Below are 15,781 nucleotides of genomic sequence, written 5' to 3'. Positions count from 1 at the left end.
AGAAGAATGGTCCTATCTCAGCAGACAATCATAAAACGGTTGCAAAACTGTTGAGTCTGCTGAACGCAGCCATTGCTTGATATTAATGCGTCGTCTACAATAGTAGTATCAGTAATGGATGAGGCTGTGAGAGTAAGAAATTGACCAATCACAGTCGATTATCCTTCTTACATTCAACTGTGATTAGTCAATTTCTTACCCCGGATCTACAATAGGGTTTTAAGCCTTAAGCCGTAAGAAATGGACGAATCACAGTCGATTATTCCCCTCGGATTCGATTATAATTGGTCAGTTTTTTGTGACTTAAGTCTTAAAACACCTATTGTAGATCCGGACTTACTCTTACAGCCTCATCCATTAGTCCAGATCTACAATAGCTGTTTTAAGTTCAACTGTGATTGGTCAATTTTTTACGACTTAAGACCCTACGACCGCTACGACTTCTATTGTAGACCCTGCATTAAGCCATAAGAAATTGATCAATTACAGTCAAATCCGAGGGGAATAATCGACTGTGATTTGCCCATTTCTTATAGCTTAAGACTTAAAACCCTATTGTAGATCCAGGGTTAAGGCTATACTTAAGCAATCTCAAATATAAAAATCGACTGTGAATACTAGCCTTAATTTTTGTATCCGGAACAAATTCAGTCGAATATTTGTAATTTTATTTATCAACACCTGTTAAATTTGCTCATTTTGTAATTTTCACCTCATTTCAAAATACACAGCAATCGACTCCCTGGGAGTCGATTATATATCTCGAAATAATGGGTGCATTCAGTACCACGACCGCTCACTGGCTACGTTTACACCGTACTCTTAATCCGCGACCTATACGATAGATGTCCTTGTTTATCCTGTAAGTTAAACAAAAACATCTATCGTATAGGTCGCGGACTAAATGCACGGTGTAAACGTAGTCACTAAGCGCTCAGTAAGCGGTCGTAGTACTGAATGCACCCAATGTGAAAATTACAAAAGTGAGCAAATTCACTAGAATACTCGTAATTTAATTGGTCAATAACTAGTGAATTTGCTCACTTTTGTAATTTTCACCTCATTTCAAGATACATAATCGATCCCCTGGTATCAGGCGCAAAGCGATTGGTCCGTTCGGCCGCGCCATTTCCTCGCGCCCGACATCGTGATTGGCGCGTCATCGCGAGCGCGCCAATGAGCGCATCCGTTGCTAACGTTCCCGGAGGGCGATACGCGGCTAACGTCCGGCCGCGATACGTCGGAGTGGAGCATGGAGGTGTGTTAACGGTGTCTTCGGTAAGTTGGCGTAGTTTCGCCATTTTCTCGGATCTAAACCCACTACCCGCCGTCGCTACGCCTATTGCCCGTCGTTGTTGGGCGTCAACTACCATCAAGGATCAACGGTGTCAGTGTTGCGATTACGAGCGCGAGTGCAACGCCTGACACGGCGTCACTACGCCAGACTGATATGAGTCAATCGCGTAATTTCACATCGCTGCTGAATCCAAGCTACCTGCAGAACGCTCAGCAGCAACAGCAGCAGAATGTATCCTCGGCGGCGGCAGTAGCCGCGGCGGCTGCCGCGGCTGCGGTGAGTGCCGCGATCGCGAACGGCGCGCAGACGAACATGAATACGGCGGGCGCCGTAACGCCGAACCGCAAACGGGAAGCAGAAGGTAAGCGTCTCTGTTCCACTTTCCTTTCTCTCGAGTCTGTCTATCTACAATGTATGCTTTGCTTCCTATTTCTGCCTTCCTCACTTCCTCCCTCTTTGCGATCGTTTTATTTACAATCATATTTCTCGTTATGTGTTTCTTGTAAAAATTATTACTTCGAACTCTTACACAGTGTGTCAACTTATTCGTAATACTAATAATTAATTTCGGACTACGTAAATAATTGTAGCTGTAAAGTTAATTTCAGAAATAATGACTTTAACAATTATATTGCAAATATTAACATGTATACAATCGCAATATAATTAATGCCTAAATTCTAAGCACAGAATCGTAAGACTCGTAATATATTCCTGTAAGACTTGTAAGAATTTTTAAGTGCTTATACCTTTATACAATATTTTTGCAGACAGTTTCTTACTAGCCATAAAATTTACAAGAAATCGTAGATATTTACGAATAACGTACGTCTTACGATACATATGCATAAAATTAGAATACTAGTCATAAGTTTTTATATATAAGTTTTACAAGGACACAGTCTTATGATTCTGCTTAGAATTGACTCATAAGTAGCTGAACATCTGATCGAATGTATTTCTGACAGCGACAAATGTTGAATCTAATAATGTGCGTATTATTGAAAAACTATTAATAGTCTTACACCAACCTTTTACGCAAAAACGCAATTTATCTGAATAATACAATCGCAAATCTATCCTCGCCTGTAAACTCACCAAAGTCTGCTGGAAAAAGGAAAGATCGGAGCAAATTTCATTAGAAATATCGCAAATTCGCTGTCTATTCAATTAATCTATAAACTATGGGAATCAAAACAAAATCAAACTTAGCAAACTTAAAACGTAATTATTTCCTATAGTTTCTTGTCTTTTCCTAAGTTTGGCGACTATTAATTTCGGGCAATAGAAAACAAAGAAACAGGATAAAAAATAAAAAGTATCTAGAAAGCAAGAAACAGAAAGTAAAGGGTATAGATTATAGATTAGGCTTTTCTCTCGCAAGAAACAGAAAATGCCATAACGCTTATAAAGAACTTAATTCATGCAAATTTGCAAGAAATGTTATCTATTTTGATACTAGCAAAAGGTAGAGTAATATTAATCATAATTGATATATGTGAGTTTAGTGAATCTGGACATTTTTTAAAACTGTATTATAAAAAATTGCTTATAACAAATGTTTCTCATAACCTTATATAATTTTAAGTTACACAATCTCATTTCTTGGATTTTGACCTTTAAAATGAAAAAAAAATTCAATACAATAACTTTATTCAAAGATACATTAATTTAAAGTACACTGGACCTACTAATATCAGTTAAGGAAATTTCAGAGCAAATACTGATCAGAATTAATATATCATAATTACAATGTTTCTATAAAAAAACATGAAACATTTCCATGTTTTGATGGTATATTTATAAATTTGTAATTTAATGATGAGATTTTTTGCAGGTGATGGTAAACAGGATAAAGAATCTAAAGATATAGAACGTAAGAAGAGGAAAAAGACTAGATGGAGTGGTAGCGAACATGACAAAACATTTATACCAGGATTGCCGACAGTACTACCGACAAATCTGACTCCTGATCAGGAGAGGGCTTATCTCTGTAAGTTTCTTTCTCTCATACGCATTTATGATATATCTTCTTTAGTATGCTAATACGTGGTAATGGCTAGGGAACCATTTTAAATATTTTACTTCTGTACATAAGTTTCTGAAACCTAATTTATAAGAGTAGATGGCTATGATGTAAGTATATATGTATCAATAATAATTCAAAATTCTTGGAGGTAAGCATCAGACTTCTTGAGAACCGTATAAAATCACCAAATTTGGCAAGAGGGATTGCCAATTTTGCTGAATAACTAAAATCTGACCGTCGATGCATTTTTAATATTATGAAATTCTATTAATTATATTACATATCATTTAAATACATAATAATATAGCAAAAATTGTATATCTTACAGTTTTTTCAAATAACTAATATTGAATAAGTCACATAAAGCATTACAAGCTTTTGACTTTGGAAATATTCAAGGTTCAAATATATGTGCAATACATTATTACTTTTCTGAGACATTATTTTATAGAATGTATACGGCTTATTTTATAGAATGTATACGGCAAATTGGCAATATCTAACTGTTGGGGTTTCCGCCCCCTCTAACCCGTTGGTTTACAGTTAGCAGGAAGCTACGCACTGGAGATCTTGGCATCCCGCTTAACCCTGAGGAAAGGTTTGAAAGAAACTTACATACCAAAAATGAATATTACATATCTACTGAACATACAACAGCCCGTAATACAGGAGCCCTAAAAGATATCTCTGTGGCTCAGGTTCAATTAGTGTGGGAATACCGATTTGAAAACGTTGGGCTTGATTAGAGCCCCTATGCAACACAGAAGATGAATTTTGATAGTATTGGTTTGCCCTAATCAATCTTTTTTAATATTTCATTTTTATTAAACACTGCTACAGCTATTAAGTTACATATTTTTTTATTTTTTTTTAAGAATTAAGTAATATGCAAAACAATAGCTTTTGATAGATTCGTCATACAATGAACTATGTTAGTAGCAGTGTTTAAGGAGAACAGTGGGTATTCTAGTTCATATATCTTGTATAGATACATTTTTGCACACATAGAATAACTCTGAGGTGACCTATCGTAATCTTTTTCTAATCAGTTAAAAATTATGCAGTATTAGCAATCAGATATTTCAGTATTCAATGTTTATGAATCTACCACTTTATGTATGGGTCATCTTGAGTGAAATTCTGTCCCTTTATTCAGGCTGCCGTGATTTGCACGGCATATTTAAAAATTATTATAATAATCTTGATGCTAATAGGAAGATTGTTAATCGACTTGCCAATATTTATTGCTAATTACAATCTTAATGAGCAGATTTCAGGAAATTATCGGTTTATTCTCATTCTGAAATTCGTAATAATTGTAACAAAGAATTTAACGTTACTTTCAGGTACAGGTCTTAAATAATAAATATACTTTTTCTAATAAATTAATTTATTCCAATAGGTTTAACTTTTCCGATTTTAGCTGGAACCATTATTTTTATGTCATTGTGTTTCCATTAATACCATAGTAAGACATACCAATTGCATTAATAACTAATCTAAAAAATTATTTCTAATAATCACAGGATCTGTCTTAGCAGCTGACATCATACCGATATCTGCCGTGCACAAACGCGCAGTCTTCCAGTGGTTGCCTACTATAGAATACTAAATATATAGCTATGCTATATTCGGCAGCGACAATTTTTCTATTCTTTATTTTGATACCTTGATACTGTTGGGAAATTCTATAATACACAGTTCTTTTGTAGTTTCTAAAAGTACAACCGATTACATAAGCAAACTGATACAATCATGCAATGACTTCCTTAGTACACATCTACAGTTGGATATATCTTACTATTATAATACCTATTGAGATCATATGTTACCGTTATTGAAGCAAAATTATTGAATGTTATAAATTTTTCTTGTAAGAGTTGTATATTGTCCTAATACTGCAGACAAAATTTTCAATACAAAATATTCTTTTTGATAGATGAATTTAAAATATAAATTTCATAATTTATTAAGGAATTAAATTTGTCAGATAGTATTACGTTTATAAAAAAAAATCAGTACTAAATTAAAAGTTATATAACAGTGGCTTATTTATCAGTTTTTTAGATCAAGATCTATCACGCATAAGTCTCTGTTCTAAATCAACGGTTCTTCCCCACTTATATATTCATACAGTCATAGTAGGGTCAGGTTGCTTGTACGCTAGTACCATCTTGATAAAAATGTATATCTTGATATGGTATTATTCTTTTTATTTTTCAGATCCCCATCTCCAGAGCCTATTTACAGTAGCGATGGTAAACGGTTGAACACGAGAGAATATCGTACAAGACGTAAATTAGAAGAAGAACGTCATAATCTGATTCAGAAGATCCTTAAAATTAATCCAGAGTTTAAGCCACCACCAGATTATAAGTGAGTCATATAGATGAATATATCCTATACTTCAATGCAAATAACTTGTTTATATAAGGAGGATTTGTTTATTTCGTAATACTCATATTTATTTTTTTTTTCCAGGCCACCAATAATACGAGTTCATGATAAAGTAATGATTCCTCAGGAAGAGCATCCTGATATAAATTTTGTTGGTTTGCTTATTGGACCGCGTGGAAATACTTTAAAATGTAGGTATTACAAAATGCATTTCGCAAAAAGATTTCGATAAGCTTACAAAATTTATCCAATTAGAAATCTCAATTTCTATTTATTGTTTTAAAATTGTTTAGCTATGGAAAAGGAAACTGGTGCAAAGATTATAATTCGTGGAAAGGGCTCTGTGAAAGAAGGAAAAGTTGGTCGAAAAGATGGACAGCCTTTACCAGGCGAAGACGAACCATTGCATGCGTACATTACCGCAAACAATCTAGACGCCGTAAAGAAAGCTGTGGAACGAGTATGTATCATCGTGTTAATTTTTATACAATCTTCTGTTTCTTATAATTAGAAACTAGGGATGCACCGGATATCCGGGAAGGATTGTCGGATATCTGATTTCTGGCAATATATTCGACCAAAACTGTATATTGAAACGACATGTGTAATGGTAACGAATACCTGAAAACTTTTATTATCACTAATATATTTTTTAGAAATATAGTACCAAATATCTCTGGCAAATATCCGGTGCCGGATACCAGATAAAAACTATACAAGTATAAAAGATACAATATCGAATACACACACACAGAAAGAGTATCGTTGACTATTGAAATATGATAGTAAGATAGATAAAATAACTAATGTATTTAAATGTGTTTATATATACAGATTCACGAGATTATTCGACAAGGTGTAGAAGTGCCGGAGGGTCAAAACGACTTGCGACGTAATCAACTACGCGAATTAGCTTTGTTGAATGGAACATTACGCGAGAACGATGGACCTCGTTGTACCAATTGTGGTGCTTCGGATCACAAATCTTGGCTGGTTTGTGAAAATCATGCAATATTTTATTGAAAGGATCTTTTTTTATTTTTATAACTAATATAATTATCGATGAAATTTTAGTGTCCCGATAAACCAAATGTGACAAACAACATAGTGTGTTCAAGTTGTGGTGGTGCAGGACATATTGCTCGAGATTGTAGATCAAAGAGACCCGGTCAGGGAGGTCCAGCAGCCGCTGGAATGGGAGGAATGGGTCAAGCTGGAGATAAGGCTAAAATAGATGAAGAGTATATGTCGCTCATGGCGGAATTGGGAGAAGGTCCGCCACCGGACAGATCAAAAACGGGACAAAATAGACAGACTCCCAATCCAAATTATCCTGGACTTTTTGACAGGTACAATTTTTTTGCCTTTCTTAATTATCTTCCATTATTACAACACTTTCACATATAAGTTGAATACAATGATCGTTTGTCTTTTTCAGACAACAGCCACCTCGCGCATTAATGGCAGCTCCGGCTCATCCTCCACCGCAGATGATGCAGAGCGGCCCAATGATGCCCCCACCGGGCATGGCACCACCGCCGTGGAGCCAAGGAAGCGAAGGAATGAACAACATGAACATGCAATGGCAGCCGCCAGTGAGCATGCCGCCACCGCCAGGCGTGATGCAGCCACCACCACCGCCGCCCGGCTCCACTACGCAGCCCAACATTCCACCGTTAATGCCGTGGATGACAGGTAACAATCAACCACCGCCGCCAGGGCAAATGCCGCCCACACAGATTCCTCCGCCCGGGATGGGCATACCGCCGTGGCAGCAGGGTCAGCAGGGACCGATGCGGCCGCCACCACCGGGCACGGCACCGCCTCCGGGATTCCCCGGTGGCTGGCAACCACAACAGATGGGCGGCTGGCCACCAGCTGCACCTGTTCCACCTCCACCTCAACAACAAACTCCTGCGCCACCCGGGATTGACCTGAATACGCTGCCGACATTACTGGCGCAACCACCTCCGCCACCTCCGCCCACCAGTTAGTCCTAATCATGTAATGAACTTCCGATCTATATAATAACGAGACGATATCATTGAGATAGAAAAGTTTGAAGAAAACGAAAAAATGGAAGATAGAGGGCAGAAGCCAGGGGGATCTATCTCCTATCTTGAAAAAATGGTCACGATTTTCAGCGCCTCTACCTTTGATTTCACTTGAAGACAAACTAAAAAGGATCATGTGACGTAGGGCGGGTTACTCAAATGCATAGAAATGCGAATCTCGCTCGCTCGCTCTCTCTCTCTCTCTCTCTCTCTCTCTCTCTCTCTCTCTCTCTCTCTTTCTTGCTCGCTTAATTATTCATTTCTTTCTATTACAGATAATTTATATTCGTTTACCAAAGTTTTCCTTTCACATTTATTAGCTTTGTATGTTTCATGCGCTTTCTTTATTTGATTAATATTTGTATAATATAAATAAACATTATTATCGTCATCCACATTACGCATTAAGAAATTTTGTTTATTACACCACCATACTTATTATATATTTTAACAGTAATTACGCGAACCGTCGTCATAAACATGTTGGCACAATGCTCTACGCATTCCGATCCATGTTTATTGTCTAATTCTCAAAGTGTTGTAGTAACACTTTGAGAATATTACATTGATAGCTTCGCGTCTGTAACAATTTCAAAATAATCTATATATAACTTGCCTCATACAAATTAAAAAACAGCTATTATTTCTAAGACTACTCTCGCATTCTTCGTAATTGTTAAACCGTTTTTTAATAGCGCTAATAATGTTTATCATCATGATTAATAAAATGAATTGTGAGCATCTACTTGTTCCATTTCAAGCGATTTCTCGTCATCGTTGTTTTCGCTAATGTTATACACCTCGGCAGTTTAAAACTCAGGTTCAGGTTCAAATTCTAAATATTTTTCCAATAAACGCAGCATGAAAGAATCTTCATCGACTTCGCAGTTACCATCAACAATCTTAATAAACTTCATGTTGTTCCCTAATAAAGTTATGAATGAGTCTTCAAATTGCCGAGGTATTGGATTCATATTTCTAACAGCATGACTCCTCACCGAAAAAGTTCTCTATTGGGTTCTGATTAAAACAACGCGCTTTCAGACTCATAAAATCATACTTACATTTCAATATCTCCCACAATTTTTCGAAACCTTTCACGGTAAAGAGCCAATTTTTTAATGTAGGACTATTTTAATAATTTTTCGCGTAGCTTTGTCTATATAACATATTTCTTAGTACGTGTTTTGCGTTTGTCCAAAATGCATGGTGTGCACTATTCGCAGTTACTTCACATCGTAATTCAATATCACTAGTCGCAATACCGTTTACTGAGTCGAACAGATCATTACAAAAATTAACAATTTCCGCTGTTGCAATACCATCTTTTTTATCTATTTGAATCATGCTATTGTCCTCCATTGTTGCCACACCTGTTTTAAATAAAATAATTTTATTCTCAATATATTCAGTTAAAATGATATGCATGTGTATACTTTTTTATTACAATTATGATATTACTATTTACATTTTAATCTTGCAAAAGTCTCAATATAGCTCACTATCGTTCCACTTAAGACTTGTGTTGCGTATTTAACACGCATCTTTTTTATTTTGTTCTCAATTACATGCTTCTTAATAATTTTCTTCAGTTATGGCCGAATAGTATTAATCTTCCTATCCATGATCCACACTGTTTTGATAACATCCTATGATGCTATACGACTCGGAATGTTATTTTCGTATTTGCTAATTTTTCATTAATAAACCGTAGTTTCCGATCTTGTAAGTTGGAGCTGCAAATTAAATATTCATTTCATAAGATATTTGTGCGTTATGTGTACTACTTATTACTACATTTATAAATGGATATTACTTACCTTATATTTTTCCTTCTAAATGGCGCTCCATTTCTGTCTGCAGTAGTAATTGCTTCATTGCAGAGACATTTGGAGATCCCAGACAGTCGCTACGATATGGAAGCCTGCTTCATATATTGCATGCACATGTTCCTTAATGCAGCATATTAATTGTATATGTTTTGTCGCTTTCGCGCAAAAGTTATACGAGATAATCATCTTCCAATCTGTGTTTAAACCACGCAGTATAAAAACCAATACGTGATCTGCAGGTTTATTAGTACGCTTGTTGCCCCAATCTTCAAAGCCACATGATATCCTTTCGATTATCATATGTGACATTTGATTGAATTGAAATATCATCCCACATTACTTTATCTTTGTTTGATATTTTTCGAGACAAGCTCTTCAAATATCGCAAAATCAAAGAGTTCAAACCCGGGGCTAAAGGTATCTTTTGAAGCATCAACTGTAAAGTTTATATGCATGGAATATCAGGAAAAACTTCTCGTAAACACGTGTAAGCACGCTTCCCTATCGTTTTATACAGCGTCAGAGTTAAAGCCTTCTGTTTTATCTCGTACTGGAGATGTCCCTATTACATTTTGAAAGATAAAATTAGAATGAGAATATAAAATAAGCATTTTATTTGATTATGGACATACACACACAATAAAGCATGTTATTTCTTTTAGACATGCACTATAAAAGAAGAGATTTTTAAAGCTATAGTACAATAACTATTAAACAAATTCTGCCTACACAGACATCACAAGCAAGTCGCTAAGAAGTTAGTAACATCGTAGTGACGTGTTTGTCAGACACGATGCTATCAGGGAATGTTATTTATGCACAATGTCACATTAATAACTGTACTAATAAAAAGCAAGATATACACTATGAAGTATATTGTCTAAAAAATAATGATAAATATCTATATTTAAAATATTATATTTTCATGCATGTAATCCAGAAATATAAGAATGCATCGCACAACTTAAACATATTGATAATATATTCAAGCAATAAGACATATAAATATAATACATGCATTCTATCCTGCTCGATTTGCAGATTAGTACCTTGATCTTGATACAATTCAGTTCAACTTTTCGTGAATATTTTAGTATACTTTTTCAATAAGCTTCAGCGCCTTGAAGACATAAGGTTAGTACATTACTACTATTTTAATGATATAATTAGTACATATAGATTAATAAATATGCAATAAATAACAAAAACATAAGCTATAGGAGTCCGCGCGAATAGTGCGCAAATCAACAAATGATGTCAATTTTAAATTAATAAATAAAATATAAGTTGAACGTTTCGGCTCTAAATTTAAGCCACCTTCAGCATAATTTACAATCAAAAGTTTAACAAATTACGAAAGATCAAAACATGGCCGCATTACGTCACCAGTCAGATTTACAATTAATTCATATATATGTATACATATTTATCCTCTTCCAAAAGGCTTATTTAGGTCGTTCAATAACACTCAGGTGCTCATTATCACTCACTATCCCACTGGCCAAAGCTAGCTGGTTTTACCCGTGCCTTGTAGCGTTCAATTCACGTCACATGATCAATTTTAATTCTGATTCTGATGAGACCAAGGATAGAAGCGCAACATTACATTCGTGAACACGTCCAAGGTGGGAGATAGGCTCCCCTGGTAGAAGTTGAAAGAGGCATTATGTCCTAACTAATAGGAAGTCACAGAAAAAGATGAAGATAGACGAGAAACTAGGAACGATGTAATTACATTGCGATCTTTAAGTGATCAGTTCATTATATTTTTTATGTATAATCTTGCCTCATTGAAGATTTTGATGTGATCATTAAGAAAATTGTACGAATTGAATACGTCGAAGATATAAGCTGAGCAACTAAAAATTATATTCATAAAGGAACATTTAGTTTTATCTAGTTACGGTTGTTAATTTACTGCGAGTAATAAACTCTGAAATTTCATAAAAGATAAGTAAATAACATCATGTCATAAATGACTTCTAGCGCACGAATCCTTCTATAAGAGCACAATATATATAGCGTGGTTCTACACTTTTTTTTACTTAGTTCCATTTCCGAACGTCGCTTCCGAAATCGAATCTATCAATGTTAAAGAATTGTAACATAGGTAAAAACATTTGTTCATATATTTTCTTTATATATATTTTGTTCATATATTTTATTTATATATATAATATATATATATAATACATTAAAAAATGCTATATATATATATACACCTATTACAATTCATAACTTTTATCATAAGTAATTGGTATATAAAAATGTTTTTAAAGATGATGAAATTGCAGAAATGACAAAAAATTTCTGCGGCATTTATGTAATATTTTACGATGTATAACCAATTCTTATTTGCAAATTAGATGTAAAAATTTCCTACATTCTGAATTTTCCGAACATTAGATCTTGTTCGCAATATTTTAAAGATAAATAAGAATGGAAATTTAATTTTATGCAAAGATGTCAATTGAATCGCGCTAAATGAATATCCATGGGTAATGCAGGACAATATAAACCCATTGGGCAACCTTAGATTTAGTTCACTAAATCATCGCTGTTACAGCAACATATGTATTGTGTAATCTTCGATCGTAAATATCCGAATTATACATATTTATTTATTAAGACAATTCATATTTATGTTATAACACAATTGAATTCATATACTTCAGCAACAAAAAGAAATTTGCTGCTAAAGTAATGTATTCAATTTGATAAACAAAAATATCGCCGATCCTTGATTTCACGAATGGTATCTCGTCTTTTTCGTAGACAAATTGACAATACGCTTCGCCCGTTTTGTTACACGGAGATAGCATTCGAAATTACAAACGTCCAAGCGCAAGAATTTCTTATTGTATCCGCATGTTAGAAAAAGATTTTAGACAAGTTTCGAGCTACGTATGTTACTTTGTACTGCGTTAGTATTACATATGTTGAATATATAATGGATTAAATTATAAATAGAAGTATGCTAGGTTGCTTACTATGTACTCTAATTAAATAATAAACATAATACATAATGAAACGAAAAACCATCCATCCAATGGCACTACGGTCCAAACCGAGCCTCCTTTAGATGAGGTTTCGAAACAATGATTTTTCCGGAATTATTTTGTTAGCCAAATATCCGATTCCTAACATGTCAGAATGACGCATATCTACTGATATAATGAACCTACAGTTTAAACACTGGATCCGAACAGCGCTGGTGATCACAGGTGTCTTAATCACCAAGTACAACCATTTTCGGCTCCTTAAATGCGAAAAATCGCAGATGTGATTGAACTCGGATCTACAGATCCGCAAGTCTTTTAAGAATTGAATTGAAATTTAGAGATTGAGATTGAATTGAAATTTAACCAATCAGAAGAAAACCAATTTCAAGTGTAATGAATTTTGATTGGTTAAGTTTCAATCTAATCTCAATTTCTAGTCTGATTTTAGGCTGATTACGAGAACCACTGTTCAAAATCCATCGTATATACGAGCAAGTGTTTTGTTTTAAAAGGCATCGAATGGCTTGCTGCTCTGTAGAGATGGATTTTAAAACAGTGATTCTCGTAATCAGGCTAGAATCAGACTAGAAATTGAGATTAGATTGGAACTTAACCAATCAAAATTCATTATACTTGAAATTGGTTTTCTTCCGATTGGTTAAATTTCAATTCAATCTCTAATCTAACCACGGCCAAAGGTGTTTTGTGATAGGAATGATATTCTATAATGTTCTCTAGACTTATATAATGTATATTATATTACAATATCATCTACAAGAGTTGTTACATTATATAATACCATTGCAGGTATATATTTTTTACAAGTGCTTAGTGGCTTTTGTTATTCTTCATTTCAGGGTAGGTTTTGAAGTACCATTTCTCGTATTCGTCCTTCATTTGTTCACGACGCGCGAAGTATTTGGGATACATAGCTTTCTCTAGAGGATGCCAATAATCCAAAGTCCAGTCTGGGATATAACACTCTCGGTTATACGCCCCTCCTGTGAGCGATTCGGCGAACGTTATTGGTTGATAATGTATCAGGGAGGAATACTCCTTCTCTCCTTCCTCCAATAGATACTTTGCATATCTCAAATCCTTTATATCCTTATTCTTGTCAAAACGCTCTCTCAATAATGCAATCTCGTATCTGTAAAGAAATTATAATTGAAATATAATTATGGTAGGTAAAATCCCAGTAACACGAACATGTACCTATACACACACAAAATTTATTATAATATTATTAATCTCGAATGTTTTTTATTTCAATATTATAATTTAATTGTATTTAAAGATTATTATTAAATTATAATATTATATTTAAAAAAGCATTTAAGATTAATAATAAAAACAAATAATTTTTTTCTTTTATTTTCGTGCTTTGTACTATCTTTGTTTTTCTCCTAAAGAGTCTAATATTAGTTGTTCCATTTGAATCGATACATTAATCACTGCATCGATTCAAAGCTGTCAATGTGATTTGACCAAATTCTAATTAACTTCGGTCCGAATTCACCAATATAAGATGCCAATGGATGCTATTTCAATAGTAAATAAAATTGAAATTAAAGTTAATTTACATTGATAGAAATGGACATTCATCAAATAGGAAATAGGAATCTTGGCCATAACGGTCTAAACTGATGAACATCAATTGTTTTATACCTGTTCCACTAAGATTGACTACATTTACACCTTGCGCTTAGTCCGCTATCTATACGATAGGTGTCTTTGTTTAACCTACAGGATAAATAAAGACATCTATAGGCCGTGGCCTAAATGCACGGTGTAAACATAGCCATTAATTAATCTTCAACTTGCTCTTCATCTTTTTCTGGTTTTCTAATCGTAAAAATTAGAAAAAGATGAAGAGTAAGTTGAACTGAGATCAAAATTAATAGGCCCATTTTTTTAGCTAAATTTCTTGCTTGGTTCATCTTTTCTCCTTTTTTTCTTCAACATGAAGAAAAATGGAAGGAAAAGCAAGAAGTTCAGTATTCCTATTTGTACCAATATAGATTAATTTAAATCTCTGTTTAATTTACTTTTCATCTTTTTCTAATTCTCAGAACTAGAAAAAGAATTGAAGAGTTGGTTGAAGCAAGATTAAAATTAAATTACAGATAGAAACTGGCATAAAAGGACCATCGTTCATCGGTCGTCTTAACATTGTTCGATTGATATAATAGACCTTGTATTTTAATTTATTATTGCTTAGCAGTTTATACGAGCGTGTAATAAAAATTTTAATTATAAAAGGACCAATCTACATTGAAGGAAATAGACATTAATTTATTAAGTAATATCTGCAGTGTTTAGTCGTTAACACAAATAGAATTAAACAATATTGAAATATCATATTAAACTGTGATGTGAATATACAACACTTAACAAATAAATAAATTACATTAGTCTCTCTCTCTCTCTCTTTCTCTCATTTATTTTGCTTTAAACAATTCCGCCAGTTGAATTAAAAGGTTTGTTCTCCTTAATTGCAATGAACTTACACCAATTCATTCCTTTTCTCTACGAGACACAAGTATATGACTATCTTACTTTAAACGTACAAATAACAATTTAGCGAAAAAGAACGGGCCACAAGTTAATCAGCATGTCACCCTCGGTGATGTACGTACCTGCGGTCGTGTGTATTATGATACCAATCCTCAACACAACGTACAGCGCGTTTGTACAGCCTGCATACTTTCTGCTGATGGGATACAAGTTCTGAGGGAAGATGTGCCATTACTCACGTTTAAAAGGATAGCAATTCTCTCCAAAAGTACTCTCGTAATAAACCAGAGTCCATCAACTCCTATAGAAAAAAAAAAAATTTGTCGTTGACTTCAGCGCCATCTAACACAGTACAATGAACTACGAAGCCAGAAAAGCAATATGGCGTCAGAACCGATAAATTTTGCTTTGTATTATCGGAATCCTGTTTTCTGATTGGATGCAGAGCGTCATACGACGAAAATTGGATGCAATGTGAATCCAGCAAATGAGTATATTTTTATTAAGATTTTAGGAGGGCAAGCTACTTACTTTTTAAGAGACACGTATTTAATACACATATGTATAACACAGTCGCAAGTATACTGCACACATATAAATATTCAATATGGCGATGGAATGTTGCAAGTTATTCCGTTCGGCGGACATGGCAG

At 34.3% G+C, this 15,781-nt stretch overlaps 2 protein-coding genes across 2 annotated transcripts; one reads left to right on the top strand and one right to left on the bottom strand.

The window, feature by feature from the left end:
• Positions 1-1,242: 1,242 nt before the first annotated feature.
• Positions 1,243-8,173, top strand: SF1 (splicing factor 1). Its single transcript, XM_018451941.1, has 9 exons — positions 1,243-1,658; positions 3,135-3,290; positions 3,870-3,924; positions 5,550-5,702; positions 5,808-5,914; positions 6,017-6,183; positions 6,558-6,716; positions 6,798-7,072; positions 7,162-8,173. The coding sequence occupies exons 1-9, from the start codon at positions 1,451-1,453 to the stop codon at positions 7,715-7,717; spliced, it is 1,836 nt and encodes a 611-aa protein (XP_018307443.1). The 5' UTR covers positions 1,243-1,450; the 3' UTR covers positions 7,718-8,173.
• Positions 8,174-12,374: 4,201 nt separating this feature from the next.
• Positions 12,375-15,445, bottom strand: ND-B22 (NADH dehydrogenase (ubiquinone) B22 subunit). The gene is made up of 2 exons (XM_018451939.1): positions 15,251-15,445; positions 12,375-13,761 (listed from the first exon to the last, which is right to left on the bottom strand). Exons 1-2 carry the CDS (start codon positions 15,358-15,360, stop codon positions 13,440-13,442), a joined length of 432 nt encoding a protein of 143 aa, XP_018307441.1. The 5' UTR covers positions 15,361-15,445; the 3' UTR covers positions 12,375-13,439.
• Positions 15,446-15,781: the final 336 nt, after the last annotated feature.

The sequence above is a fragment of the Mycetomoellerius zeteki genome, unplaced genomic scaffold (genome assembly GCF_001594055.1).
Source record: "Mycetomoellerius zeteki isolate Tzet28-1 unplaced genomic scaffold, Tzet1.0 scaffold327, whole genome shotgun sequence".
In the NCBI taxonomy this organism is placed as follows: Eukaryota; Metazoa; Arthropoda; class Insecta; order Hymenoptera; family Formicidae; genus Mycetomoellerius; species Mycetomoellerius zeteki.
Note: the sequence above shows the minus strand (reverse complement) of the source record. Positions and strands in the feature narration are given on the sequence as shown.